Source organism: Trachemys scripta, chromosome 19 (genome assembly GCF_013100865.1).
Source record: "Trachemys scripta elegans isolate TJP31775 chromosome 19, CAS_Tse_1.0, whole genome shotgun sequence".
Lineage (NCBI taxonomy): Eukaryota > Metazoa > Chordata > Testudines > Emydidae > Trachemys > Trachemys scripta.
Window position 1 is genome coordinate 4,791,052 of NC_048316.1, and position 26,857 is coordinate 4,817,908.

At 45.3% G+C, this 26,857-nt stretch overlaps 2 protein-coding genes across 4 annotated transcripts in view; one reads left to right on the forward strand and one right to left on the reverse strand.

Annotated features, from left to right (window-relative positions):
• The window catches only part of MMEL1 (membrane metalloendopeptidase like 1), a 62,120-nt gene extending 54,319 nt beyond the window's left edge, over nucleotides 1-7,801 (forward strand). For both annotated transcript variants that reach the window (XM_034753166.1, XM_034753165.1), the window contains exons 21-23: nucleotides 1,756-1,851; nucleotides 2,547-2,623; nucleotides 3,704-7,801. In XM_034753166.1, coding sequence (XP_034609057.1) covers nucleotides 1,756-1,851; nucleotides 2,547-2,623; nucleotides 3,704-3,803 — 273 coding nt within the window. In that variant the 3' untranslated portion in view covers nucleotides 3,804-7,801. The remainder of the gene's footprint in view (nucleotides 1-1,755; nucleotides 1,852-2,546; nucleotides 2,624-3,703) is intronic.
• Nucleotides 7,802-8,990: 1,189 nt separating this feature from the next.
• Nucleotides 8,991-19,309, reverse strand: PRXL2B (peroxiredoxin like 2B). Of its 2 annotated transcripts, none has more exons than XM_034753168.1 (7): nucleotides 19,104-19,309; nucleotides 17,603-17,807; nucleotides 16,237-16,288; nucleotides 15,389-15,452; nucleotides 14,722-14,791; nucleotides 12,826-12,946; nucleotides 8,991-9,185 (listed from the first exon to the last, which is right to left on the reverse strand). In XM_034753168.1, the coding sequence occupies exons 1-6, from the start codon at nucleotides 19,164-19,166 to the stop codon at nucleotides 12,834-12,836; spliced, it is 567 nt and encodes a 188-aa protein (XP_034609059.1). In that variant the 5' UTR covers nucleotides 19,167-19,309; the 3' UTR covers nucleotides 8,991-9,185; nucleotides 12,826-12,833. The 2 variants fall into 2 exon arrangements, with proteins under 2 accessions (XP_034609059.1, XP_034609058.1); XM_034753167.1 differs by having other exon boundaries at nucleotides 12,826-12,944; nucleotides 14,716-14,791; nucleotides 19,104-19,302.
• Between the last annotated feature and the right edge of the window lie 7,548 nt (nucleotides 19,310-26,857).

Consider the following 26,857-nt stretch of genomic DNA (forward strand, 5'->3'; position numbering starts at 1 on the left):
CTATATATCAACAGCAGCCTGCCCCTTCCCAAGAGAAGTGTCTCAATCCTGGAAGATATTTTCAGAGCAAGAGACGATACATTTGACATTCCAGGGGATTCCCATCCCGCTGAGAGTGGGGCAATTCAGCCTAGCCTGTCCACCTTCTTTATACACACTAGATATCCCGCTGTACGTCTCACTCGCTGTCCTGTAACAGCCAGATGTGCCATTCCAGACACAAAATAGACCTGCTGCATCTGTGCCCCCCCCTGCTTCTACACACAATGGCTGCAGATATGAGTACTGTAGTCACCAGTCTGAATGCTCCTTCCACGTGGAGAAAGTGTGGGATTGTGGAATGTAGTTACTGACATGAAACAGTTCTAAAGTTGTGGTAACTATGATCTACCTGTATCCCTATTAAAGGGATAATGGGTGGAGATATGGGGTCAGAGTTAAGGATGTTTGTATAACCTTGCCTCTGAATTCCTTGATTTTTCAAAAAGATAAATATTCTGAATATCCGGGAAGCCTTTAAAATTGAACATTAACTTTACTGTAGAACACATTGGAAATATGGGAAACAGAGTGGCATGGTGGTAGTTAATGGCCCCTACAGTTCAATCTTCTGAGATTCTTTGCTATGAAACTTGTATTTTCACTGTTCACACTACCTTTAAAGCTTTTTGTTTGGGAATATCTATGTGAGTGAGAGGATATGGTAATAAAATGTTCAGATTTAACTGGCATGAGATGCATTAAATTGTCTTCATTATGTCAATGGACCTAAAAAAAGAAAATTGGCCAATTAGCATGCAACAGTAACAGGTAATGGATTTAACTTTGTTCAGGGTTATTATCTGCTATTTTATGAGCAGTTACCTGAAGAGAGAGAGACAGAAGTGAGGAGGAAATTTAACTATCTGCTTTCCTTTTCCTTCCATGGTCATACGGAAAAGTCCCGGGCAATCTGCCGCTATGCTTGTATTTCAAACCACAATCACATGCATGCAGGCTAAGTTGATTGCTTTGAGCTACATCTACATTGTCAGATGAATTTTTGTCAGGGCTTTTCAGAACAGTAGCATGATTCTTGTTTGCTGTTGAACGTGTGGTGAATCTCTGGTCCAGCAGAGTGCTACACCGTACTGTGCCACCTTTCTGGAGACTTGCAACAGAGCTCCTGATAATTCATGATCATTAAAGAGAAGTCTTTTTAAGGTTAGAGATGTTAACCCAAGTGGGCTGCCCAAATTCAAAGCCAAGTAATTACATATGGCTGATCTAAAATCCCACCTGCAGTTCCATTTGGAGTTATTTTTTAAGAACATAAGAGCAGCTCTACTGGGTCAGACCAATGGTCCATCTAGTCTAGTATCCTGTCTTCTGACAGTGGCCAATGCCAGGTGCCCCAGACAGAATGAACAGAACTGGAAATCATCAGGTTTTTCTTGTTTCCTCAACAGTTAATGAACAGCCACACTCCAGAAACTGTTTCGGCCCAGAGGTGGCTGCTGATGTGCAAAGTGATCTCGCTGTGTTTCTATATAAATCTAAAGTTTACAAAGCCCGTTAGGATGGAAGGCTCTTTATGAGAATAAATACAAATTGCTGCTTTCTAATAAAAACAATTACTAAAGTGTCCAAGGTTAAAAGGGAGCGGGACCAGGCCTTTTCAGGCTGGATTTACCCTATCTGAACAGTGACCTTCAGAGTAGCCATCGTGTCTGAATGGGGAGGCAACTTGCTAAATGAACTTGTGATCATTTATAGGCCTATTTAAAATGGCTGGAACACGAAGGGAAGGAGCCAAAGTTACCAGGACTCGACCTGACTCACAAGCAACTTTTCTTTCTGAACTTTGCCCAGGTAGGAACCCATTGGCTTTTGCCAAGAGTTGCATGAAAATAGAAATGGATTATAACGTGCTGAAGCTTAGGAACAAAGAATGGGTCCGAATGCTCCTGAGCTTTGCCCACCGGAGGAAACGTCCTCCTACGGCCAGGGCTTGTCAGCAAAGGGTCCTCTGACCCAACGCTGAAGAGGGCTTAATTATTAGCGTCTTTTCAACACCTTCACAGAAAGAGCATGATCGACACCTGGGGGAACATGGTGTAGGGAAGATGGGGCTTTGGAGAAAACTGACTCCCCAGGACAGGAGGTTTCTAGAGGACAATCCATGGTGTTAACATCTCTGGGGCCTCTCAAGGGCTTGACATCTTGGGTGAAAGTCAATGGCAAAACTCCTATTAACTTCAATGAGGGCTCGATTTCAGCAGCTGCAACTCCATCTAAATCAGGGGTTCTCAAACTGGAGGGGTCTGGACCCCGCAGGGGGTCATGAGGTTATTACATCGGGAGGGGGTCGCAAGCTGTCAGCCTTCACCCCAAACCCTGCTTTGCCTCCAGCATTTATAATGGTGTTAAATATATAAAAAAGTGTATTTAATGTATGGGGGGGGTCACACTCAGAGGCTTGCTGTGTGAAAGGGGTCACCAGTACCTTGGCCTGCTAAATTCCCCTGCTCTTGATCCACAAGATTTTAATCCTCTTCCTTGTGTAGGTATGGTGTGGTTCCTACAGACCTGAGTACGCCAGCCAGTCTATAAAGACAGATGTTCACAGCCCTTTGAAATACAGGTGAGTCGTAAGGACTTGGGCTAATACTGTATAACCTATTTCACCCCCTCACTGCAATGTATCAGAAGGAGAGCGTATGCTTAAGCTGTTTTACACAGCTAACAACTGCTTGCTAATGCTTTAACACAATCAAACTGGATTAACCCCCTCCAGGCACATTTCTGCCAGAATTCCACCACCTTAGACACACCTGAAAAGAAACACTCCCATATTGAGCCCAGGGAACTCGGCCGCACTGAGAAGCAGTACGCTCCTTATCTGCATCCCACCCAGAACCTGCCATGGATTAGGCAATGCAGCAATAAACCAGCCTGCAAAACTCCTGCTATTGCTTCTTTGATGAGTCCCCAGACATTGTTTTTAAAAGTCTGACTCTCCACCTGAAAGAATAATTTTCTTGCATCATTTCACCGGATTGTCTTCAAGCTGGGTTGAAAACTAACTAACTCTTGTCTGTATAACTGAACATCAAGGGAGGGGGGGGGTGTATGTGTACACACGTGTATATATTTGAAGAAGAATCCTGTAAGGAAGAGTAACTTATAGAATAGAGCCCCAGTACTGCTGTGAGCCACTTTGACATCACTGTGGATCCATGCAGGCCCAAGTGTCTACCCATGTCATCCTCATTGCTGGAGCAGGACCTGTGTCTAGACTGTACCAGTGGCCGTGCTTGACAGTGGCTGGCTGCTCTTTGCAGGCATCTGAGGACCATCCTTCTCCTTCATGGAGTTTGTTTCAGTGGCTGGGCTCCCTTTGGCCTCAGCACTAGTTGTGCCGCTGAGGATGCTGCATCTTGCCTTATACCTAGATCCTGCAACAATCCACCCACCTGCAGACCCACTGGCTCCGTGCGGGATCAAAAGCCTGCCATCACGACCCTGACTGCAGAATCATAGCCTTAGACTGTATAAGCCATCTGGGGTAGAGACCATCTCTTAGTGTACATGCTCAGCATGAGGAGGACCTGATTAGACCTCCAGCTCTGATTCTCTCAAGGACATGCTTACGTTCTATTCTGCACTGTTGTCCCCCAAAGTACAAATAAACCCCTTTCTTTTACTCCCTTGTGTTGTCTAGGGTGATGGGATCCTTGCAAAACTTTGAAGCTTTCTCTGAAGCATTCCACTGTAAGAAGGGCACAGCCATGCACCCTGTAGAGAAATGCAGAGTGTGGTAGCCAAAACAAACAATGATGCTGATGCTGATAATGCTTTGACTGCACAGTCTAAAAACTGAATTCGTGTGGCTACCTGCTGAACAGTTCTAGCCAGTGACGTGCCTGATGTTTTCCTGTGCAGTGACAGCCAAGGTTAATGGTGCAGCTACTGTAGTCAGAATTAAAGAAGCTACAGCTGACGGGCTTTTGTGGTTCGGCTGGAATGTACGCAGGCATCTCGCAGGGTTGTCTGACCGGGCTGGAGTGAAAGCGACCGTGTGCTTCAGGAGAAAAATGACTGTTTCAAATGACATCCTGACTGTTACGATACCACATCAGGGTTACAAAGACTAGCTCTTTAAAAAATAAAAGCAGCTTTATTTTTCAGCAAGGAATATTCATTTTAGTATGTCTTACAACTAACGAATCCTTTCGAGATTCAGTAAGCCTGTCTGACTTTTCACTGAGTTAATTCTTTTTCAATATTCTGATTCAGTTTCTAGTGCACTTCTCCCAAACCCAACGGTAGAGCTAGTTAAACTTGTGTGCTGTCCACGTAACACTGTCTGCTCGCACCTCGCTGACTGCTTTGTTGTAAGAGATTGTAATTTGTCTTGATATTTTACAAGGTGAACTGTCTGTTAAAATACCTACTTGGCTGCTGAGATCCAGCAAAGCTGAACCACTGTTTTTGCACTTCTTGTTTTGCTCCGCTGGGCAAGTTTAACATGATCTCAATGCAATGAGATGTAAAGAACTTTTAAAAGAGGAGATTCTCTAGCATTGCCACGTTCAGAATTACATGGGTCTCTTCCTCCCTTCAGAAATATATCGAAGAGGATGCTTATTCTTCCAGTCAGGGTAAATATTTAGAATATGTTAGTGGCAAAAGCTTGTTGCTTATTGTAAACAGCAAAACATTTACACAGGGAAACAATTATCTATTTTTAATCCTGGGCTTTTTTATTTTGCTATCGTCTGCTTTTAAAGATTGGATGTCAGTACACTTTAAAAAGGCACAAGTCTGGTTAATTTTTATATAATAAAACTTGTACTGCAGAAAACTGTTCAGGCATTTATCTGTAGAAACAGGTCTGGATTGCTTTCTTCCACGAATGCTAAAATTTCAGAGTAACTAGTACTGAAATGGTCAATCCTTTATAGTGGACTTAAACATTCTTCATTGAAAACGTTTATTTTTGGTATATGTACCACTGGAAAGCAGGATACCACTTATTCTTCATAATTTAACAACATTTGGTATTCCTTATCTTCACAGATGTCAAAACAAGTTATTAATTCACTTAGTATCTATGTAATGCATAATTAAGATTCATTTTATTTTTATGGAATGTGACTTACATCCAGGATCAGTAGCGTTTTGGTAAGAGTTCTATTTTGTGGTTGAGTGTCCATCTAACAAGCAACTTTCATTAACAAAATTAATTAATCCCCTCACCCCTTTAAAAAAAAAAATTCTTAGAACAATCTTCAAATTTAAAGTCATTGAGTTAAAAACAAAAGAAACTGATGCATGCTGGAATTCACTTCATTAAATCAGCACTAATTACCAGTAGCAGCTTTATACTAGAGAGACGTGTCTAGTTGTCACTGAGCTATTGTACTATTTGACAGTAATAGTGTGGTCTTACCAAATGAAGTCTGGATAATATTTGCATGTACATGTAATACATTACTTTCTCCTGGCAAAATGAAGTTCATCTGAAAATTAAGAGCCTCTATTACAGCAGAGAATCCCAAACTTATTTATTTTGAATTTCTAGATTAGAAGAGTTTATTTAATGACTAACCTATCTGCCCTTATCCCCTCCCTCCCCAACTCAGAGACTTTGTGCTTTCTCAGGGTCTAATCTCTCTCCTATGTACCACAAAGTCCATGGGAGTGGTGTTTAGAAGAGAGAAAGCCTTTGTAGTAACATGGGCAGTTGCCTTCCCTTATGTCTGTAAGCACCTGGTGCCATTAGTTAGGGCCTGATGCTCAAGATAAGGTGATGGTGCTCAGCCCCACATAGGACTGTCTATGCATGCTGGTATTGCAGGGGGTATAAACAAGGACAGGATTAAGCCCTTAGGAACATGCTGCTATTCACTGAGCATGGGCTATTTTCATACTTAGCTGTATTACGTACCAGATCTCAAACAAGCATGACCATATACATAAGAGATGCTTGCTCAGGCAGAGATAGCGAGTGCATACATGAGACTGCTATCTAAAGCTCCTGGTTTTGGTATTTATATACACATCAGCTGGAGAAAATGGGGGTTTAGGACCCAACCCTGTACAGTGGTAGCTGGAGCATTTAGACCTAAATGGGCTCTGCAACTAAGAAATGAAAATCTACAGCCAGATTCAAGCCATTAATGAGGCTGGTAGAATAAAATGCCTTTGAAAATCTGGCTTGAAGTGCCTAACTCCCCCCAATGCAAGTTATGAGCCTAAATATATTTGAGGATCTGGCCTGTAAAGCCTAGAGACCTTTGAAAAATCTGGCCCCTGCATCTATAGGCATAAAACCAAACAGACGTGTCTAGAAACAAGCTTCGCTAGCTTTTTTTTTTTTTTTTTTTTGGAAAGAAAAGTTGCCTCCCCACATCCTGCTGTAGGATGTATAAAACAAAACCTTCCTCATTGAGTCAGTGACCTAAAAAGTCTACTTACTGAAATGACCGCTGCAGATGCAGAACCTGGCCACCGGGCACTCTCTGCTGAGGTCTCCTGCGGGGTAGTTTTCGGGGAGAAATCATTTGGGCACCTCTGGGTTTTACTGAAGTTTAACATAACACATCTACTTCCCATCAGCGAGTAGCTGAAGGCACTTGGTCACTTCCAGTGAGGTAGGGCTTGTTCAATTAGCTTAGATGGTAAAATACTGGGCATGGTGAAGCATTCACCTACCAGGATAAAAATCAGTGTGTATTTGGCAAGTTTCAATTACCCTTAATGTTAGGAACCTGGATCTCATTTTTTCTTGGCAGTTAGATGTTCAATTAAGATAAAGCAGATGATTAAACACCACAATGGTGGTTTAGTTGGAAGAAAACAGGAAGAATAGCCCCTTCACTTGTTAAAATTAAGCACCAAGATATAACACGTTTGCTAACTCCTCAGTTAACATCCAGTTCTTATGCCTGGTGTATATTAAATTAGATTCCATTTCTAATCAGCACTTTGTGACTCAATATACAATTGGAACCATACAGCAGGCTACTGCAGCTACAGTTTAAAAATTAACCAGATCTCTTATTCTCCCATTTTATGAAGTTCCAGGCCAAGTATTCAGACCTTTTCTCCTCCCCGCAATTAGAAAGCTATACCTGTACAAAGATCAAGGCACTGGTATAACACAGAAGAAATCTCAGTTCTGCATTACAACAGCTTGCAAAATATTTTCATTCACCATTTAAAAACAAAAAACAACTTCACTGCTTCTTTAAGACTTTGCTTTGAAGGAGGTAGAAGCCTGAGTGCTTTTCTGCTCTGATGATAAATTAACCAGAATTGCATGGACGATGCAGGGTAAGATTTGAGATATTCATATTCTGACAAGAGTAGATGTTTCTAAAAAGATCTGCTCTAGGAATTATTGGGGGGAAGCCCATGGCTTGTGTCATCAAGGAGGTCAAGACTACAGGATTACAATGGTCCCTTCTGGCCTTTGGAATCTATGACTAGGCAATGTTTGCAATTGGTCCTAGTTCAAAAGTTGTAACCTCTTCAGGGTAGGGACCTTCCCTTTGCAGCGTGCTATGCATTGCTACGGCAAAGTAGAAAAAGTATCACCCTCAAGTTTTGACAGAGAAGATGCTGTATATGTTTTGCTGTGACCACAGGAAATTAACCTACATCATATTTAAATGTGCCTCATTGATGTGTACAATAGTCAAGCTAGTCTTTCTCTGAGTGTTTCCTATTTCTACACTGTTTTTAATCAAGTGACTAATTACAAAGGAGCGTTAAGTACTCTGAAAAATCAGCTTATTAAATCATTTGTGTACAGTTACAGGTAGAATAAGTCACTTTATTTGTCATGTTTATTGTCCATCTCCACTTACTCACCTTTTCCAGACCAGGAAACCTATTGCAATTAGTTCACACAACAGAAAATAATGAGGACAGTTGAAGGTTAAACTCCAGTGTCAGCATAAGGCTCCTACTCTTGGGTGTGTCTGCGGTTAGAATAGGGCTCTTTAAATGCACCTCGTTGACTCAATAGCTGCCCTTGCTCCAAGCACTTCAGCGAATGCACGCTGGCTTTAGGAGGAGGAAGGCATCAATGCTTTCTCAGGCATCTGGCATTCTTTGCTCCTCAGAGCCTGGATTTGATGACCAGAGAGGCTCATGTCCTGGAGTTTTCCTGGGACATAAGGATTATTCAGGGCTTGTGTTAAAGTTTCATCATTAGAAAGATCATGAGGGATAGGTAGGGAGATGGAAGGTAGATAGGGCTGCTGGGCTTTCCTCAGTGTCTTTTGAATGGTACATGGTGCCTGTTAAATATTATTTACCTACAAAATCTATTTCTCTGCACCAAGGAAAAAAATCTTGAGTCCACTTTACTGTAGCTTCAACCTAAGCTACAGTAAAGAGTCTATTCAGACACCAGCCTCGGCTGGGAAGAGTACAGAGTCTTAGCTCTTATTAGATGAAAGAGCATGCTGTGTTCTGGGTACAGGCAGCAGACTGATCTCCACCTGCTGGTGCACCCCAGGGTATGTATCCCAACAGCCTACTTCAGCTAAGACGCTGATTCAAGCTGCCATCTGCCCAAGCTGACACTGGCCCAGCTTTAGAAGTGTGTTCAGGCACTCTGCCCACAGTCATCTGTAAGGCTCTTCTGTTTTAATGCCTTTAAGAAGGGTGAAGTGTTAACACAGATGGATAAAGTTAAGCCACCACCACCTGCTAACAAAGTGTTTCTGCAAAGCAGGACAAGTGTAACGGGGTGGGAAAGGACTTCTAACCAGGGAAGAAAGCTAATAGGGGAAGTCTACAAACTATTAGCACTGGCCATGAAGCACGAGGCTCTCCTTGTCCCAAAATCCTCAGACGATACTCTTGTTCACACCTACTGGTCACCTGATCAAAATGATCCAATGGGAAAGCCACCATACTAGCTGCTATTGGTTACCACATTGAGCAACAGGGAAAGCTTTGTTATGCTTGTCCAAGACAGTCTGACACAGCACTTTGCTTTAGGGCATTTACTCACACTTCAGTGATTCGGCCATTATACAAAAGTATGAATATAGATACAGTGGGGTGAGATTACAGCAGCTATGAAGTGGTAGAACAGATAAGGTCACCACATTGGCTTCTTTCTTGCTTAAAGAAAAATTGCTCCCTGCTCCTCTCCATCATCTGGTACAGGCCTCTTCATCGCACTGTAGAGAGACAGTCATTGGGTTAGCAAAGTGGCTCCCTCAAGCCCAAGGGGAGGTGGGGCAGGGGAGACACACCCAGGAAGTCCTACACAAAAGACTATTTTGCTCCTTTTACTTCTCTACACTTGTCCTCCTTTTCTTCTAGCCTCTCTAAACCACTAGGTTAGACCCCAGCTTCATCTCATGGCTTCCATAAAGGCACCTGTACCTGGAATCCACTTCTGAACCTGAAAAACCAGGCTTCTTCCACCAGGTCAAACAAACCCTAATCCACCCTTCCTGGGGCTCCCTACGTGGGTTGCTTTCCTTCTCCCTCAAAGCACAAAGACCCTCAAGCTGTGCACTTTCATATGCAGCAATGATGGCTGCCTTTGGCTTCCTGTTTGTCCACTTCCTGCAGTAATTCTCTCTCAGCTTATGGGTGCAAACCATGGGTACATCTCGTGTGCTGTACAAACAGAGCAAGAGGTAGGTGTCTGACAACTGCAGCAATACTATCAGTCTAGGATTTGTTATTCTACTCAATAGAACTGATCCTGGAGTAAGAGTCTTGGCCTATTGCTCCAAGAACACAAAGTAGTTTACACATTTTACCTCATTTACAAGAAAACCCCAGAGTGGCTACAAGTTCACAATAACTAGTGGATGGAAGGAAATTAGAGTTTTGACCAAGGAAGTTATGAACCCATGTTTTACAGGCTGTCTCTCTAGTAGACCCTTGTTGAGTTGCAATAGCAGCCTAGTGTCTCAGACAAGAGTCTAGAGTTTTCTCGGGATACGTGCACAAGGGGAAGCATGCGGGGCCGGGGGGGGAAGAGGAACTGTTCTGCCCTGGGGCCCGGAATTGCTGTCACCGGACCTGACCAACAGTTCAGGTCAGGGGGCAGTTGCATGGTTGACAGTGTAGTTACTGTGGAACTTAATGATTTTGCAGAAAGGTGCCATTAGGGGCAAGTGCCAGAACTGCTGTTACAAGTGATAATTAACACACACCAGGGAGGGGTTCGTTCCAAGTCACCACAGCACATGGACGTTATACTTGACTTTCCATACACGTTTATTAAGCCTCCCACTTACAGAGGAATCTTTCCATCTGCGAGTTTGAGTCTGTGCCAGCATAGCCAAGTATTTAAGCCCAGCAAGTCATCTGCCCTTCCTTTGAAATCCCTAGTCACACCACCTCCTTTTAGGCCTACTGCTGGCTCGACCAGTCTAAAAGCACCTTCCTCTGGTAATTGGAAGCACTGTAGGTATCCATGAGGCTGCTGCCATTAACCTTATGGGACAAGTTTGTTGGAGGGCATTGGGAGGCTAAGCTGTCAGTCACGTATACGGTCTCAGGGGGAGGGCACTAAAGTTGATTGGTCCTTTCCTCTCCTACCCACACACATCTGACGAAGTGATTTTTTTTTTAACCCACGAAAGCTTATGCCCAAATAAATCTGTTAGTCTTTAAGGCACCACCAGACTCCTTGTTTTTGGATAAGACTAACACAGTTACACACACACCCCACACACACACACACACACACCCCGACTACTACTGTGTGTGGGTAGTCAAGTAACTGTTTTACCCACTCCTTGGACAGCCTGATTTCTTTGGAAGTCTTGGATGCTCAGCAAGAGTTAGTGGTACCTACAAATCTCAGCTGCAAGAAGCTATTTGAACTACTGCTACAGAGATCCCGGGGACAGTTTAGGAACAGGCAAACTGCATTACACTGTGCTCTGTTCCCAAAGAGCATTAGCCTTAAGAGCTGCCCAGTGATTTCCAAATCCTCTTTAGCATCAAGCTGATGGGAATCTCGCTGTCCTTGCCACACCTCTGCTAGAGGGCTTTCACACACAAACAGCAAAGGGAAAGCTGGCATAGTTACCTGTTTTCCCTTTGTTTGTGTGAAAATTGGTAATCCAGTAATGGTTAGAATGCTGACCCACTAAAAGTCACTAAGGTTTTGTGTTTTATTAAAGTTAGCTATAAAAAAAATTAGGTAAAAGTACATACCTTGGAACAGTGCCAGGGAGCTTTTCTTTGGAAAAGGAGCTGACATCTAAACTCCCCATAAACTGGACAGAAAGAGGGCCCCTGGAAGTCTGGCTAGCGATTACTCAAAACCATCTCAGACTGTGGGTAACTATATCTGGAACATCCTAAACTTAATGCTTATGTCTGTGTATGCTTAATATCTAATTGTAGTTTTAAATACAAGCACGTTTACTTGTATTAATCATTTTATCAGTCAGAAATTGCTGTGTTCCCATGGATTTATTCCTGATACTGCCTGGAGTGAAACGGTGAAGGTACCACAGTTTCGGGTTCTGAAACCCCCAGGTAACAGCATGAGGACGGCTGGAGCCTCTTGTGGATCTAAGGGAGGGGGAGGAAACAGTCAGCTCAGGACTGCAGCAGGGGTGTTTTAGGAGGAAGAAGCGCACTGGGAGCCAGGAGTCCCAGGCTCTAGCCCCACCCTGCTCCAGAGCTGGTTGAATAAGAGGAAAAGTTCATAAGGATTAAGTCTCCTTTTTGAAAGCTCAAGACTTTTTGCCCAGATTGACACTTCCTCTGTGCCTGATGCTGCTCACGCAGCTCTCCCCTCCCCCAAAGGGTCTGAAAAGCACACGGAGACTCTTGGGTAGAAGTGCTCCTTTGAGCTGGATTATAAGGCAACAGTAGCTTTGCTATGGGGAAGGCACAGAGTTAGCCCCCCTCTTGCTCTAGCTTTGCCACAGATCCCTGTAGAAGCTCCATTTCTGCTCGGGTCCAGACTTCAGAGGAGTCACGGTAGTGACTAGCAGCAGAACATGGTCTCCGTATTAACCCTCTCTGGAGAGCACAGCAGGGCTCTAGGTTCCAGAGGGCGTGGGGTGGATTCATTCAGGCTACATTTCCCCCCACCCCCTGATTTTTTCCTTGACTGCAGTAGATCCACTACTTTTCAAGCATCTCTGTGGGAGAGTCTTGAGTCTGGTAGCGAACAGAGTGAGGGCTTGTCTACATGAGGAGCAAAGCTCACTACACCCAATGATTTCTGAAGCGCGCTAACAGGACTGTACAGACCCTGCTGGAGGGCACTAACGTCCCCTAGTGTGTTTTAATGTAGTCCTGATCAAAGTGTAGTCTCTCTTGGCAAACAGGAGCAACATCTACTTCCTGTTATCCGGTATGAACGAGCACCATGTTCAAGCACACCAGGGAACTCTGAGCACACTCCAGCAGGGTCTACACTGATCAGTCAAAAGCAACAGAGAGTCCTGTGGCACCTTAAAGACTAAACAGATGTATTGGAGCATAAGCTTTCATGGGTGAATGCCCACTTTGTCAGACGCCTGTGACAAGCCCACAAAAGCTTATGCTCCAATACATCTGTTAGTCTTTAAGGTGCCACAGGACTCTGTTGCTTTTTACAGATCCAGACTAACACGGCTACCCCTCCGATACTGATCAGTCAGTGCACTTTAGCAATCACATGTCTGGAGCGTGCATTCCTCTCCCCTGGAGATGAGCTTGGTTCATTGTTGGTACAGTGCTCTATTTTAACTAGAGCTAGGTGAAGTTTGGAGTAAAGTGGCTCCAGCAGGTTCCTTCCTTTTTTAAAAATGGTAGCTCAGTTTCCAGCACTAGAGGAACAATAGCTCTTACCTGAGGTTTCACGCCCTCTTTAACACTTGCCGAGATCCCAAGGCTTTTGATGATTGTTTCCAAGGGAACATAGTCACCAGGTGAATCCTGTATAAAGTGCAGGAGCAACTTCTCTCCACCTGAAGAAAGGACAGAATGTATTTAAGGTCATTACAAATGACAAGCATTGGGCAGCAAGGCAGAGAACGTATGTAGCCTTTAATAAGGGATCACTGATTGACAGCCAGTCCCCCCATCCACATCAAAACTAGAACAGCTCATGTGCACCCCAATGAGAGAGAGTGAACCACAGACTGCAAAACACTTTAGGGGTGAGAGCTCAGATTGCCCTCCATGCCCCCATTCAAACCTTCGCAATCTCAGGGCTGAGTCTACACTAGAATTGCCACAGAAGCAGACGCTCTTTGCCGATGGGAGAGAGCTCTCCCATCAAATTACTCACCCCACCTCCCCGAGCAGCGGTAGTTATGTCAGTGGGAGACGCTCTTCCACTAACATAGCGCTGTCTACACCAGTGCTTAGGTCGGTGTAACTTACATCACTCAGGGAAGCACCCGAGCGACTTAAGTTATACCGAAGTAGAGCGCTAGTGTGTACAAGCCCTGTGTCTGCAGTGACCTGTACTGACCCACGCTCCCATGTGAATTCCAGATGCAGCAGTTCTAGGGTAGCATGGGGCTTTCCTAAAGCCTGTAGGAACACTGACATTTCCAACAATTACAAAAACCTAGTGTCACTACCGGGTTGGCAAACAAGAAGTACAGGTGTGTTCATCACAAGTGTTTGCCAGCTCCCCTTTGAGAAGTCATTCAGAATAGGTTCTGCTGCAGAATGGAGAGCAGTCTGACATCCTAGTGTGACTTGAGACCCAAGCAAGATCTTTGACTTCGTAGAGGGCTATTTTATTAAAGAGGAAGCAGCATGTCCTGTACTCAGACATTCCATACATCCAACTGGGGCAGGGGCACTCGATTTCCTATTGCTTTACACTCCAGCAGCTAAACATTAGGTTAGCAACAATGTTTGTTTTCTGTAGAAGGGGCAGCATTTTAACTAGGGTTTTGTTTTGTTTTTTTTTTAATTTAAATTGTGTTAAGAAGAGTGTTTTGAGAATGCTTTCTACCATACTGCCACCAGGTGGTAAGAGCTGGACCCAACTCTAAGAACTGGAGAATGCAGCATTAGAGAAAACTATGACATGTTGTGGGTCAGATCTCAAAAAAGGCTTAAGTACGTTCAGCTACAGACCCCACAGCATGGACAGCTCCCATTGCAGAGATGTACCAGGGCTCTGCATTAACGCCACTATTTGGGAGGTACCAAGTTTCAGCCAGAAGAGATTTCCCTCCCAGGCAGAGCCCTTGTATACTCTTGTTAACTGCATACTTTCAAGTACAACTGAAGTCAAATGCCTGAACCCTTATGCAGGCCATGGACCTGCCAAGCAGTGCTGGGTCAAGAGTTAGTCTTAGTTTGCAGGCAGTAGGAACAACTAAAAACACTTTTTCCAGGGTCTGAGAAAGTATAAAGGTGACTTAACTGGCCTAACTAATACCATAAAGACCCCATTAAATAGCACGGCGTTAGCAAGGATGGCATCCATTCGTAACCAACTGATACATCTAACAACACAGACGCTTGCCTAGCAGTTTTTCCTGTGTCAGGTTTCCCCACCACCCCACTCCATTATCTGCAAAGCCTCCCCACCTAAACCCAGTTGTCTTGCCTTCCTGAGGCAGGATTTCAATGGGATGGATTCTAAAGCCTTCTCCAGGCATAGGCTCTTCGACCAGCCAAATCGCTCCAAGCAGGTCATCTAGAAATGTGCGTCCTTCACCAGCTATGGCCAGTTACATGGTAGTTTTGACAGATGGATTCACATTTATTTACCTTGACTGACTATTATTGTTCCTCCACTCTGCAAGAGGTCACCGCTGAAGTTGCCTTGGATGCCGTCCGCATTTGCCTGAGGGAAAAAAAGCCCAAGTCCATTGCAAGTGTGATACAAAGACCTCATCTTGAGGATGCTCAGGGCCCTCTCAAAACCCACTCAAGCCAGTGGGACAGAAGGGTCCCGGATGTACCCATTGAAGTCCTGCAAGTGCTCAGCACAAGTCTGGTCAGGCCTTTAGAGCAGCGGTTCTCAACCTTTCCAGACTACCGTACCCCTTTCAGGGGTCTGATTTGTCTTGTGTACTCCCAAATTTCAACTCACTTAAAAACTACTTGCTCACAAAAATCAGACAAATACAAGAGTGCCAGCCACATTATTGCTGACAAATTGAGTACTCTCACCGTATAGTTATAAAATATATCAATTAGAATATAAATATGTACTTACATTTAGTGTTTATACTGCTCTATAGACCAAACAAGTCATTGTATGACATTTTAGTTTGTACAGACTTCACCAGTGCTTTGCATGTAGCCTGTTGTAAAACTAGGCCAATATCTAGACGAGTTGATGTACCCCGGAAGACCTCTGAGTAACCCCAGGGGTACACATACCCCAGCTGAGAACCACTGCTTTAGATGGTACATTTCCTACTATCTAGAATCTCACCTTCGTGACAACTTCTCGAACTGGTTTCCCCAGAGCAGCAGGAACTATACTCAGGGCATTGTACCTGAGGGGGGAAGAAAGGACATGTTGGTTATCCTCTGCCGCTCTAATTCAGCTGAGTCAATGGGGCTACACCGTTTATACCAGCTGAGGATTTGACCCCAATAATTAAACTCTCAGAGAGATCCGCACTCATTACATGCAGCTTGCTATCGAGTGTTGTCACATTAGCCAGGGGTTCTCCAACTTCATTGTCCTGCAACCCCCTTCAGACAACAAAGTTACTACATGACCCCATGGTGGGGCAGAGGAGGCTGCAGCCCGAGCCCTGCGACCCTGGGTGAGGGGGCTGCACACAGGGGAGGAAAAGAAGAAAGTTGAATTTGACTCATTGTAACGAAGACCCTAAGCACCACCATGGATCCCTGTGGTTAGTGCGTTCCAGCATACCAGCACGAGCTAGCCAGAAGCCACTGAACTCAGGATCTCGCTCGTATGCCCAGGCTTTTAATTTGATCCAAGCCTTGTATATTTGCCTAGGTCTCAAACCAAGTACAGTCACTTAACCATTAATGGTCCCCAGAGAAACGAAGCGACAGGCAAGAGCTGGAGCCCCAAGTGGGTTTGTACTGAGGGAGGCTTGCAGTTTGCCATGTGGTAGCCCTTTCCCACAGGAGTCAGAGACCATTAGAACTACACTGGGGCAAAGCTGTCTTCAGTCAGAGGAGGGGGTGCTGCCTTCTGCTAGAACAGGCCCCAGCCATCTTAGCTACGTCCCTTCAAATTGCTTTGATTAAGGGCTGAGGTTCTCTTAGACTGAGGACAATAAGTCAATAGAAGCCACTCACCTTTTGAAACCCAGATCATTGTAGCACTGCTTGGTCTCATCAAGATAGAGTTCTGGGGAGGGAAAAAAGGTGAGGTTAACACAACTAGGGTAGATGTGCTGTCTCAGCAGTATTTGTTTTATGCCAGTCTGCCAAAAAAAAAAAAAAAAAATTTCTCAGTAGCAGCCAGCCAGCCAAGCAGCTCATAGTCAAAACACGATTAGTCTCTAGAACAAGCTCACAAAATAGCATCATCATCCAGCAAGATATTGCCTCAAACCTATTTGTCTCTCCCCCGCATCCACCCATGACTAGAACAGGAGAGAGCTTCCCTGCAAGCACTCCAGACACTTCACCAATACATGTGCTTCCAGGCACACGCTCCTGTAGTACCTAGAGGCCATCAGTGGCATTGCATGAGGATCTATGGCACAGAGTTTTATACTGAAGGGTGTGGCATGAATGTCACTCAGGAGACTGGTCCAATAGCTGGGCATGGAGGCAGCACATTTTGGGGTATGGACAGAGGGGAGAAAAGAGGGGCACTCAGAAGTGTGGTGGAGCTCAGGCAGGAAATCAGGTTCTGCAGAGCTAGTCAAGAGTGGGCCAGATCTGCAGATGCAGGTAATCAGTGGGTGAGAGGCAATGGGTAACATGCAGCCAGAGACAAGCAGGTGACTTTAAGCCATCTTCACAACCCCCAGATCCTGGCCGCAGCACTGCACCCGGCTGGCCCTAGTACAAGTTAGCAAGCTAGCAAAGATGCTCAGCTCTGAAGTCTGGGCTGGCAGTCCCAATTTTAGAGGCTGAAGAAAGGCATTTGCTGGACAGTGCTGGAAGCGGAAGTTATCCACAGAGCATGTACCGCAGGCTTCCCCATGCAGCTCTTCCAGTCAGGCTGGGGCTGGTTCTAGAGAACATGCCCCAGGGGCAGGGCAGACTCCATGGCCACCATATCCTCGGCCTTTCTGCTGAGACTGCCAGCAATGCACAGGTTTCCTCCACCTGGTTATGCAAGTATAATTTAACCTTCCAAGCAGCTGCTAACGCCAAGCCCGCTGAAGGGAACTTTTTGGAGCCATGAAGTACTAATTACACCTTGTTCACGTCCTTCAACTCATGACTGCCCAGCATACACAGGAATGAAATACAAGAACAATTCTAGCATGGAAAAGGGGGTGTTCCCATGTCAGGAGGGCAGGCTGGGTGACTTGGTCGTCCCCTCTGGCCTTGAACTAGGAGTCTCTGCACCCCAGGTTTTACATGAGCACAAGGATGAATAGAGACTCCTGTACCTTGCTTTCTGAACTGGGTGCAGCACTTCCCCAGAGGAGACAGGAGAGCTCAGAAACTCTTGGAGGGGGAAGTTCCCATCCCCTAGTCCTACCTCCTTTGAAGTAGTTCCCATCAATGAACTCCTGAAGGCCTACGCTCTCCGGCCCAACACCGATCAGGCGGACATTGTGACTGTCCAGCAGTTCTTTCAGTTTGCTGGTCTCCTTGGCAATCCAGCGGCAAACCTGGCAACCAAACCGCCGCAGGAAGAGCACCACACATGGCTGGTCCCGCCACAGGGCCCGGAACTCCACCACCTACGGAGAGGCATTACCGGTAGCCACAGGGCCAGCACCAGGAAAGCATCTTAACACTTGTTGCAGAACTTACAGGTTCTAGCAACCTCATCAAATTCAAGGGCTATCGTCCATTGGCAAGCTCATCAGGCAGTTTGTTTGAAGAGTTAGGAGGAGTTTCCAGGTACAGTATTAGAGGGATCGTTATCTCGGTCCCCACTTTGTGGTTTATAGCCATGTTGTCTGGTTTGAGAGAGAAGTGGAGCAGAGAAACATGGCGTGAAAGGCCCCCACTGAGGAAACTGACTATGCCCAGGAAACCATGACAAGGCCTATACAGAAGAGGCCCAATGGTCAAGTATACTCAGCCCCCAGCATTGGGGACAAATGAACAGAGAGTTCTCAGTGGGAGCTGGGCATTGCAGATAACCCTCTATTTGTGGGGCTAAATGAGAGTGGAGCACTTTTGAAAATCTGGCCAGTAGCAGATAAACTGATGAGGTTTCTCTCTGAAAGATTAAAAACAGAGTTTGGAGGATGCTTGCTACTAGGATAAGGCAAGTGTCTTTTTTTTTTAAACAGGAAGTGTTATTATAACACTGACTCGTGTCCTTTCCACTTGGGGTGGAAGGAGATTATTATTATTATTATGAGTCTGAAAAACAAAACAAGAACCACCCACCCACCCCCATCAAACAGGGCTTTTAACAGAACCTGCTGAGGTGTATTAGGGACACACGATCAAGATCATCACTCAGCTGGAGCGAGATAACGCCCTGCTGCCTTAGTTTTAAAGTAGACCAAGGCAAGGTACAGCGGACTGAGAATTAAGATGGTTGGCCTGTGCAAACAAGCAAACAAAAAAAAACAACCCACCGACCACAACAACATGGCAGCAAAGAGATTTAAGGCGTGTCTAAGGGGATCAAGAGTCTTCAGACACAAGCAGCATTTTCATAACTGATTATGAAACATGTTCACTGCGTGTGTCTGTCTCTCTCGCCCCGCCCCGCCCCCCAGTCCAAAGGGGTTTTATCACGTTTCGGACGCGGAGAGCCTGGCCGGGAGGGCAAGAGACGGGGGGCAGCGGAAAGAAGACCGACTGGACTGACCCTAACCCGGGGCAAACCCAGGGACCCCTCGCGCCGCGGCAGTGCAAGCTCTGGGTCCAGCAGGGCCCAGCCCCGGGGAGCGAGCTCGCTTCCCAGGGACCCCTCTCCCCCCAGCCACGCTCCCCAGGGCCGGGAGAGGTGCGGGCGCCCTGCTCTCGGGGCCACCCGTGGGGACCCCCCGATCCCTGGGGGCTGCCCCGCTCACCTGCCCGCTCACGGCGTGCTTCAGCGTGTGGGCTCCCACTTTGGCGAGATCCACCGCGGCCATGATCAGCTGCGCCCGTCACGCCCCCGCTCCCAGACGGTCTCTTATAGCGCCCGGCAGCGATCAGCTGCTGGGCCGGGCACACGCGTGACCCTGCCGGACGGGGGCCACGCCCTTCTCATCTCTATGCGTGAGCTACCAGCCAATCAGCGCCTGCGGGCAGGGCGCGGCTCCTCCCGGGGGCGGTATGGGCGGGGCTAGAGAGAGGGGCGGTGCAAAGATGAGTAGTGCGGGGGGGGGGGGGGGGGGTGCAATGCAATGCATGGCCGGGGTGACTGGACTAAGGGGCGAATGGCGCAGTGATTGCAGAGGCTGAGCTGTGCCATATGCCATGGGGAGGGGGTCATAGACCTGGAAGGGACCTCGAGAGGTCATCTAGGCCAGTCCCCTGCCCTCATGGCAGGATTAAGTATTATCTACCATCCCTGACAGGGGTTTGTCCAACCTGCTCTTAAAAATCCCCACTGATGGACATTCCACCACCTCCCTAGGCAATTTATTCCAGTGATTAGCTATTACACACAATGCCCCTCTGCCATGTACATTGGCCAAACCGGACCGTCTCTCAGCAAAAGAATTAATGGACACAAATCTGACATCAGGAATCATAATACTCAAAAACCAGTGGGAGAACACTTTAACCTGTCTGGCCATTCAATGACAGACCTGCGGGTGGCTATCTTACAACAGAAAAACTTCAAAAACAGACTCCAAGGAGAGACTGCTGAGCTGGAATTGATAATGCAAACTAGATACAATCAATTTTGGATTGAATAAGGACCGGGAATGGCTGAGCCATTACAAACATTGAATCTATCTCCCCTTGTAAGTATTCTCACACTTCTTATCAAACTGTCTGTACTGGGCTAGCTTGATTATCACTTCAAAAGGTTTTTTTTCCAGTTACTTAATTGGCCTCTCAGAGTTGGTAAGACAACTCCCACCTGTTCATGCTCTCTGTATGTGTGTATATATATCTCCTCAATATATGTTCCATTCTATGCATCCGAAGAAGTGGGCTGTAGCCCACGAAAGCTTATGCTCAAATTAATTTGTTAGTCTGTAAGGTGCCACAAGTACTCCTCTTCTTTTTGTGGATACAGACTAAAACGGCTGCTACTCTGAAACTTGACGGGAAGTTTTTCCTAATGTCCAACTGAAACTGCCCTTGCTGCAATTCTAGCCCATTGCTTCTTGTCCTCTCCTCAGCGGGATGCAGGAGCTTGGTGAGGATACAGAGTGCGCTGGCTACGGGGCTCTGCACAGCACCCCTGGCAAAAGGATATAAGGATGTCGTGGCTAAATCATGGAGAAGGTAGTTGTAGAAGGATTTGTGCAAAATCCACGGGGGACTGAAATGAGGGGGTGCAAGAGTTCAGAGGTGGGCAGTTTTGCAAAGCAGTTGCACGGAAGAGTGTGTGTAACGAGAGGGGCCAGAAATGAACCCGTCCAGAGCAAGGGAGAGATGATGCAATGGCATTGTCAGATTGCACGAAGGAGTCTGTGCAAGGCCCAGGGTACAGAAATAGCAACACACACAGTGGTTAAATCATGAGCACGGTTATTAATACTCGGTGGGCACTTGCACTTTGCCCTGCAGATCATTCAGGGCTTGGTTAGAAGTTTAACCCAGTGGAGGCTTCTGGGTAGACGTCTGGCTCTGTTGATCTGTTTCCTTATTTCCTCGTGTGGGTATCGTAGTTTATAAGGAAATAAGGAAACAGATCAACAGAGCCAGACGTGTATCCAGAAGCCTCCTACTGCAAGACAAGCCCAAGAAAGAAACCAACAGAACTCCACTGGCCATCATATACAGTCCCCAGCTAAAACCTCTCCAATGCATCATCAGTGATCTTCAACTCATCCTGGACAACGATCCCTCACTTTCACAGGCCTTGGGTGGCAGGCCAGTCCTCGCCCACAGACAACCCGCCAACCTGAAGCATATTCTCATCAGTAACTACACACCGCACCATAGTAACTAACTCAGGAACCAACCCATGCAACAAACCTCAATGCCAACTCTGCCCACATATCTACACCAGCAACACCATCACAGGACCTAACCAGATCAGCCACAGCATCACCGGTTCATTCACCTGCACGTCCACCAATGTTATATATGCCATCATGTGCCAGTAATGCCTATGTACTTTGGCCAAACTGGACAGTCCCTATGTAAAAGGATAAATGGACACAATCAGATATTAGGAATGGCAATATACAAAAACCTGGAGAACACTTCAACCTCCCAGGCCACACAAGAGCAGATTTAAAGGTAGCCATCCTGTAGCAAAAAAACTTCAGAACCAGACTTCAAAGAGAAACTGCTGAGCTTCAGTTCATCTGCAAATTTGACACCATCAGCTCAGGATTAAACGAAGACTGTGAATAGCTAGCCAACTACAAAAGCAGTTTCTCCTCCCTTGGTGTTCACACCTCAACTGCTAGAAGAGGGCCTCATCCTTCCTGATTGAACTAACCTTGTTATCTCTAGCCTGACTCACTCTTGCTTGCATATTTATACCTGCCCCTGGAAATTTCCACTACATGCATCTGACGAAGTGGGTATTCACCCACGAAAGCTCATGCTCCAATATGTCTGTTAGTCTACAAGGTGCCACAGGACTCTTTGCTGCTTTTACAGATCCAGACTAACATGGCTATCCCTCTGATTCCTGTAAACTGAGCTTCCTGCCGTCAACCACCAAATAACTTCTGAGTCAAAGGGATATTTCTCCCTCTGTGGAGATCACTAAAGCAGCACAGAGCCAAATTGCTGCTCAGAAGGGCAGTGCTGAATAGCAGTACAGTAATTCTTAGCTCCTTTGTCTCATCTGAGGATCTTACACTATGTCATGGACATTAGCCACACTTCCCCTCCAGCTGTGAGGCAGGGATGGTTAATACTAGTAACATCGGGGCAGCCAAAGGAATGAGGTGAGACCACATTGTCTAAACATCCAACCAACTTTCATGCAGTCAGAGCCCCTACGATGGTACCCCTAGAACTGGTCAGGCAGCCCCACCCCCCACAAGCACTTGTTTGAACCCCATTCCTCCAGCCTCTCCCTCAAACCAAAACTACCCACACCCAACTAATGAACAGGGGAGAAGCCTATTACAATATTATCCCCTCCTCCTACACTCAGGGCAGATCTCTGTGGTTTACCCAGGTCACACAGCAAGGGTCCATGTGAATCACAGGCCAGGCTGGAACCCTGGCGTCCTACTGCCAAGCCTAGGCTCTCACCACTAGGCCGCAGTGAGTAACACAATAAACAGTCATTATTAACAATCGTTTACATTCCTCTAGCGCCTTTCATCCGAGGATCTCACAGTGCTTTGTGAGCAATCATTAACCACGATGAAGATAAAGAACATTAATTAAATAGAGATGAACCGGAACCAAAACCTCAGCTCTAACCACCTGCAAACGCTGAGAAAGCTCCGTTCCAGATCAGACCTTCCTCACCGCCCCCTATCGCTATATAGTAACTCCTCACTTGACGTTGTAGTTATGTTCCTGAAAAATGTTACCTTAAGCGAAATGACATTAAGCCAGAGGTGGGCAAACTATGGCCCGGGGGCCACATCCGGCCCTCCAGATGTTTTAATCTAGCCCTCAAGCTCCCACTGGGAAGTGGGGTCTGAGGCTTGTCCCGCTCCATCGCTCCAGCCGGGGAGCGGGGTCCGGCTCTTGCTCCACTACGCATGGCTCCCAGAAGCAACGGCACCTCCCCCCTATGGCTCCTACACGTAGGGGCAGCCGGGGGCTCTGCACGCTGTCCCCACCGCAAGTGCTGCCCCTGCTGCTCCCATTGGCTGACCCCAGGACTGACCCCGACTCCCTCCCATGCCCCTGCCCTGATCCCCCTCCCACCATCCGAACCCCTCGGTCCCAGCCCGGAGCACCTTCCTGCACCCCCAACCCCTCATCCCCAGCCCCACCCCGGAGCCCACCCCCCCACACCCCAACCCCCAATTTCATAAGCATTCATGGTCCGCCATACAATTTCCATACCCAGATGTGGCCCTCGGACCAAAAAGTTTGCCCACCCCTGTGTTAAGTGAATCCAATTTCCCCATGAGAATTAATGTAAATGGGGGGGTTAGGTTCCAGGGAAATTTTTTTCGCCAGACAAAAAGACACACACACACAATATAAGTTTTAAACAATTTAATACTGTTTACGGCAATGATGATTGTGAAGCTTGGTTCAGGGGGTGAAGTCAGAGAGTGGAAGAGGGAGGGATATTTCCCAGGGAATGCCTTACTGCTAAATGATGAACTAGAACTTGGCTGAGCCCTCAAGGGTTAACACATTGTTGTTAATGTAGCCTCACCCTTCTGCACTCTATAGAACACAAGTGTCTCTTCCCTACCTTTAAGACTCCTCTTAATGCAGCCTTTCCCTACTTGTCTGCTCCTGTATCTTACTGCATCGCCCCCAGCATCCCCAGGCCTCCCACAATGGCAGCCTCCATCACCCATTCATCTGCCTCTCCCACAAGCACCTTGGCTCTTTCTTCCCCAGCTCACTTTGGTCTGGAGCGATGAACCAGACAAATCGAAAAGGCCACAGCACTCTCCTTCAAATCCCTTCGCGAGACCCACTTCTACCTACCACAGAATAATAATCATGCTGCTTTTCTCTCTTGTAATGCCTCTCAGCCAAGCACTGCAGTGCTTAAACATATTAATGAATGAACCTTCGCAACCCGTTATCCCCACTGGCAGGAAAGTTGCTCTGGGGTGAATGTGACTTCACTATCTTCTTTCATACTCATCACAAATCAATACCTAGATTGTCCAGCCCTCTGACTGCTGCTTTATCAAAGGTACCAAAATGGTGCAGTCCACCCTCCAATCTTCACTACTGAAAGGCTTTAGCTTTATTTCCAATCATACTTCTTAACTGGGATTTTATCTTACCCCTAGAGAAGGTTCAAAGCAAATCTGATTAACATGAGACAATAAAGGTACAGATTTAACGCAGGATGAGATATTAAGAGCTAATACTTACAGCAATACAACATTTCTGTTCCCACCCTCTGTTGCCCTGTTATAAAACTAAAGCGATGTATAAAATCCATTTTGACTATACACTTTGTTTGTGTTCACCTGGTCCAATATGGAAGAGCAACTAGTCCAGTAAAGATTCCTGGATACCAGGTTAAGTATTTGTGGTGTGTGAGTAGGAACTCTCAAACATTTTAATGAATAAATGGAAAATTAAGTGTATTTACTGAATGAAACCAAGAGCCCAGAGTCTGCTGACATTACGCCTAGCAATGTGTCCGTGAGGAAGGCTTCAGCATAACAGGAGACAGTCAGAGAGACTAAGCCTTGGCTACACTTGCGAGTTACAGCTATACTTTCGCAACCCCCTTATCCCCTCCCTTATTATCCCCACGGAGTTTGATAACTCTTGGACCCGCTGGATTGCCAGTAAGGGGGGTCCACATGAATTTTAAAAAAAGAGAGTGGGGAAACATGGACTGGCTTATGTAGAGCGATGGTAGAAACCGAGGCTCTGAGAAACAGTAATAAAAGTAAAAAAAGCAAGAATTTTGCAACTCATGTCTCTGGCAGTGAGAGACCTCAGACAGCATGCTGGCCAAACAAGTAACAAAAAAACCAGGAGAAGTAGAAGAGGTAACCCGGGCAGTCAAGCACTGGAAAGCCCAAGCTCTGTTAGCAGGGCAACAGGTGGTCCAAACTCATGATATGCTCGAGCAAGTGAAGCAGAAAAATAAAAAATTAAAAACAGCTGTAGAAAACCTGCAGAAGCAAAAAGTGCCGTCCCCTGTTATAAATATTGGTGGTAAACAGCAGGCTTCAGGTAGCTACCCTGTGCCTGAAGAATGGGGACAGAAGTGGAAAAAGGTGGTCCTAGTAAAATTAAAAAATGAAACGGGGTCCACTGCATTGCAACCACCACCTTATGATAAAAGCCAGGTTCCAGTTAAACTTAAACTGAGACCTAGACTGGTGCCTGTCAGAACGGGACAAGTAAGTGCACAGAAGGAAAGAGTAACACACAATACTTTCACAGAATTGGTAAATCAGATAAAGGAAAATATGAAACAGTTCACAGAGCACATTAGGAGACAGGAGCTGTGACTCGATCGCAGAGGAGTGAATAAAAAAGAATTTCAAAGTAAAAAACCAAAATTAAGTGGGTTAACACCTAGAATTAACGCATTAACACATGGAGTTGCCCAAAACCAGTTAACTGCAGCAAAAAAGGGCACTCCCGCCATCCATCTGGCAGGGGCACAAAAGCAACAAACATTGGGGAAACAAATTCAGGTTTTACAAGAGCAGGTAACTACCCCCATTCTCCTCTCAAAGCCAGGATAAAAAACAGGGGCGCAGTTCCTAACTGTGCAGTTTCCCAACTGCTTTGATCCACGGAACCACACTCCGCGCTCATATCTGAAAATAGAACCTTCTTTCTCAAATATTTTTACATACCGGTTAAGTTTTGTCCTTTATATGCTTTCTTAGTTTGCTAAACTTGCTGCTGCTGCCTGTACTTTCAAATATCTTAATAAAGTTAATCTCTCTTGGCGCAGGTCTCACTACCTTCCTAGGTTGCTCTTCACACACACACACCCTTCCCCCAGCCTCTCCTCAATTCTGCTCTCTCTCTTTGTTTTAAAAGTTATAGTTTTTTACAGAAACCTCCAAAAAATAAAGCAATTGAAAACAAAATAAAATAAGAAACAAAAAGAAAACAAAGTAAAAAAATTTACTTTAAATAAATCCAGTAAATTAAGTATTTTAACCCTTCAGGAATGCAATAGCTAGAATTATTCCTAACTTTCTTAAAGATATGGTTGCCAAGCAACAGAAATGCACACTCTGCTTCTAATCCTAACCACTCACTAATATTTGAAACATGGGCTTTTCTTATTTCCATATAGCAGAGTTTTAAAATAATGTTAAATACAAAGTAATGCAAAATTCCTTGTTACCAAATTAATACAATATATTTGGCAAATATTAATATATTTTTAACAATTTATGTAACAACTTTTAAATAAGGTAATAATTTGTTTATTCAAATATAACCCTTTTTATTTTTTATTTTTGTTTGCCTTATTTTGTATAGTTATGAATAGAATTCTGGCGCCATTTGTTGTTAATTGTAAGTTTGTCATGTGTGTTGTCTTGTGTTGTGTGTGTCACATAACTATTTTTTATTATTTTTATTTTGTTGCAACAAAAGTCAATTTTATACCCTTTAAAAAATTTATGTATATGTAGTACCACCCTATTTTAAGATCATGGTTGGGGTATAATCATAGTATTATTAGCACCAATTTTTTGTGCCAAGTTCAAAAAAGTTTCAGTTACAAATATATGTACATATATTTCTGCCTCAATAAATAATGCAATTGCAAACAAAAAATATTTTCTTATCAATCACAGTTTTGTTTTGTTTTTTAAGATTTTTTTTTTATTTGTTATTCAAAGAAAAAATGTAACGGGAAACCTCAACATTAAGGTAAAAGTAATATTAACAAAATGTTAATTTCTTGTTTGGGCTTTTTATAAACTTGTTTGCACTTTTAAATATAGTTATAAGAATATCAAAACCAAAATGTTTTAAAACAATTTATGCATAAAGCTAACCAAACAATTTGAACAGGTTTCCACCTTTGGCTCCCATACATAACAAAGCA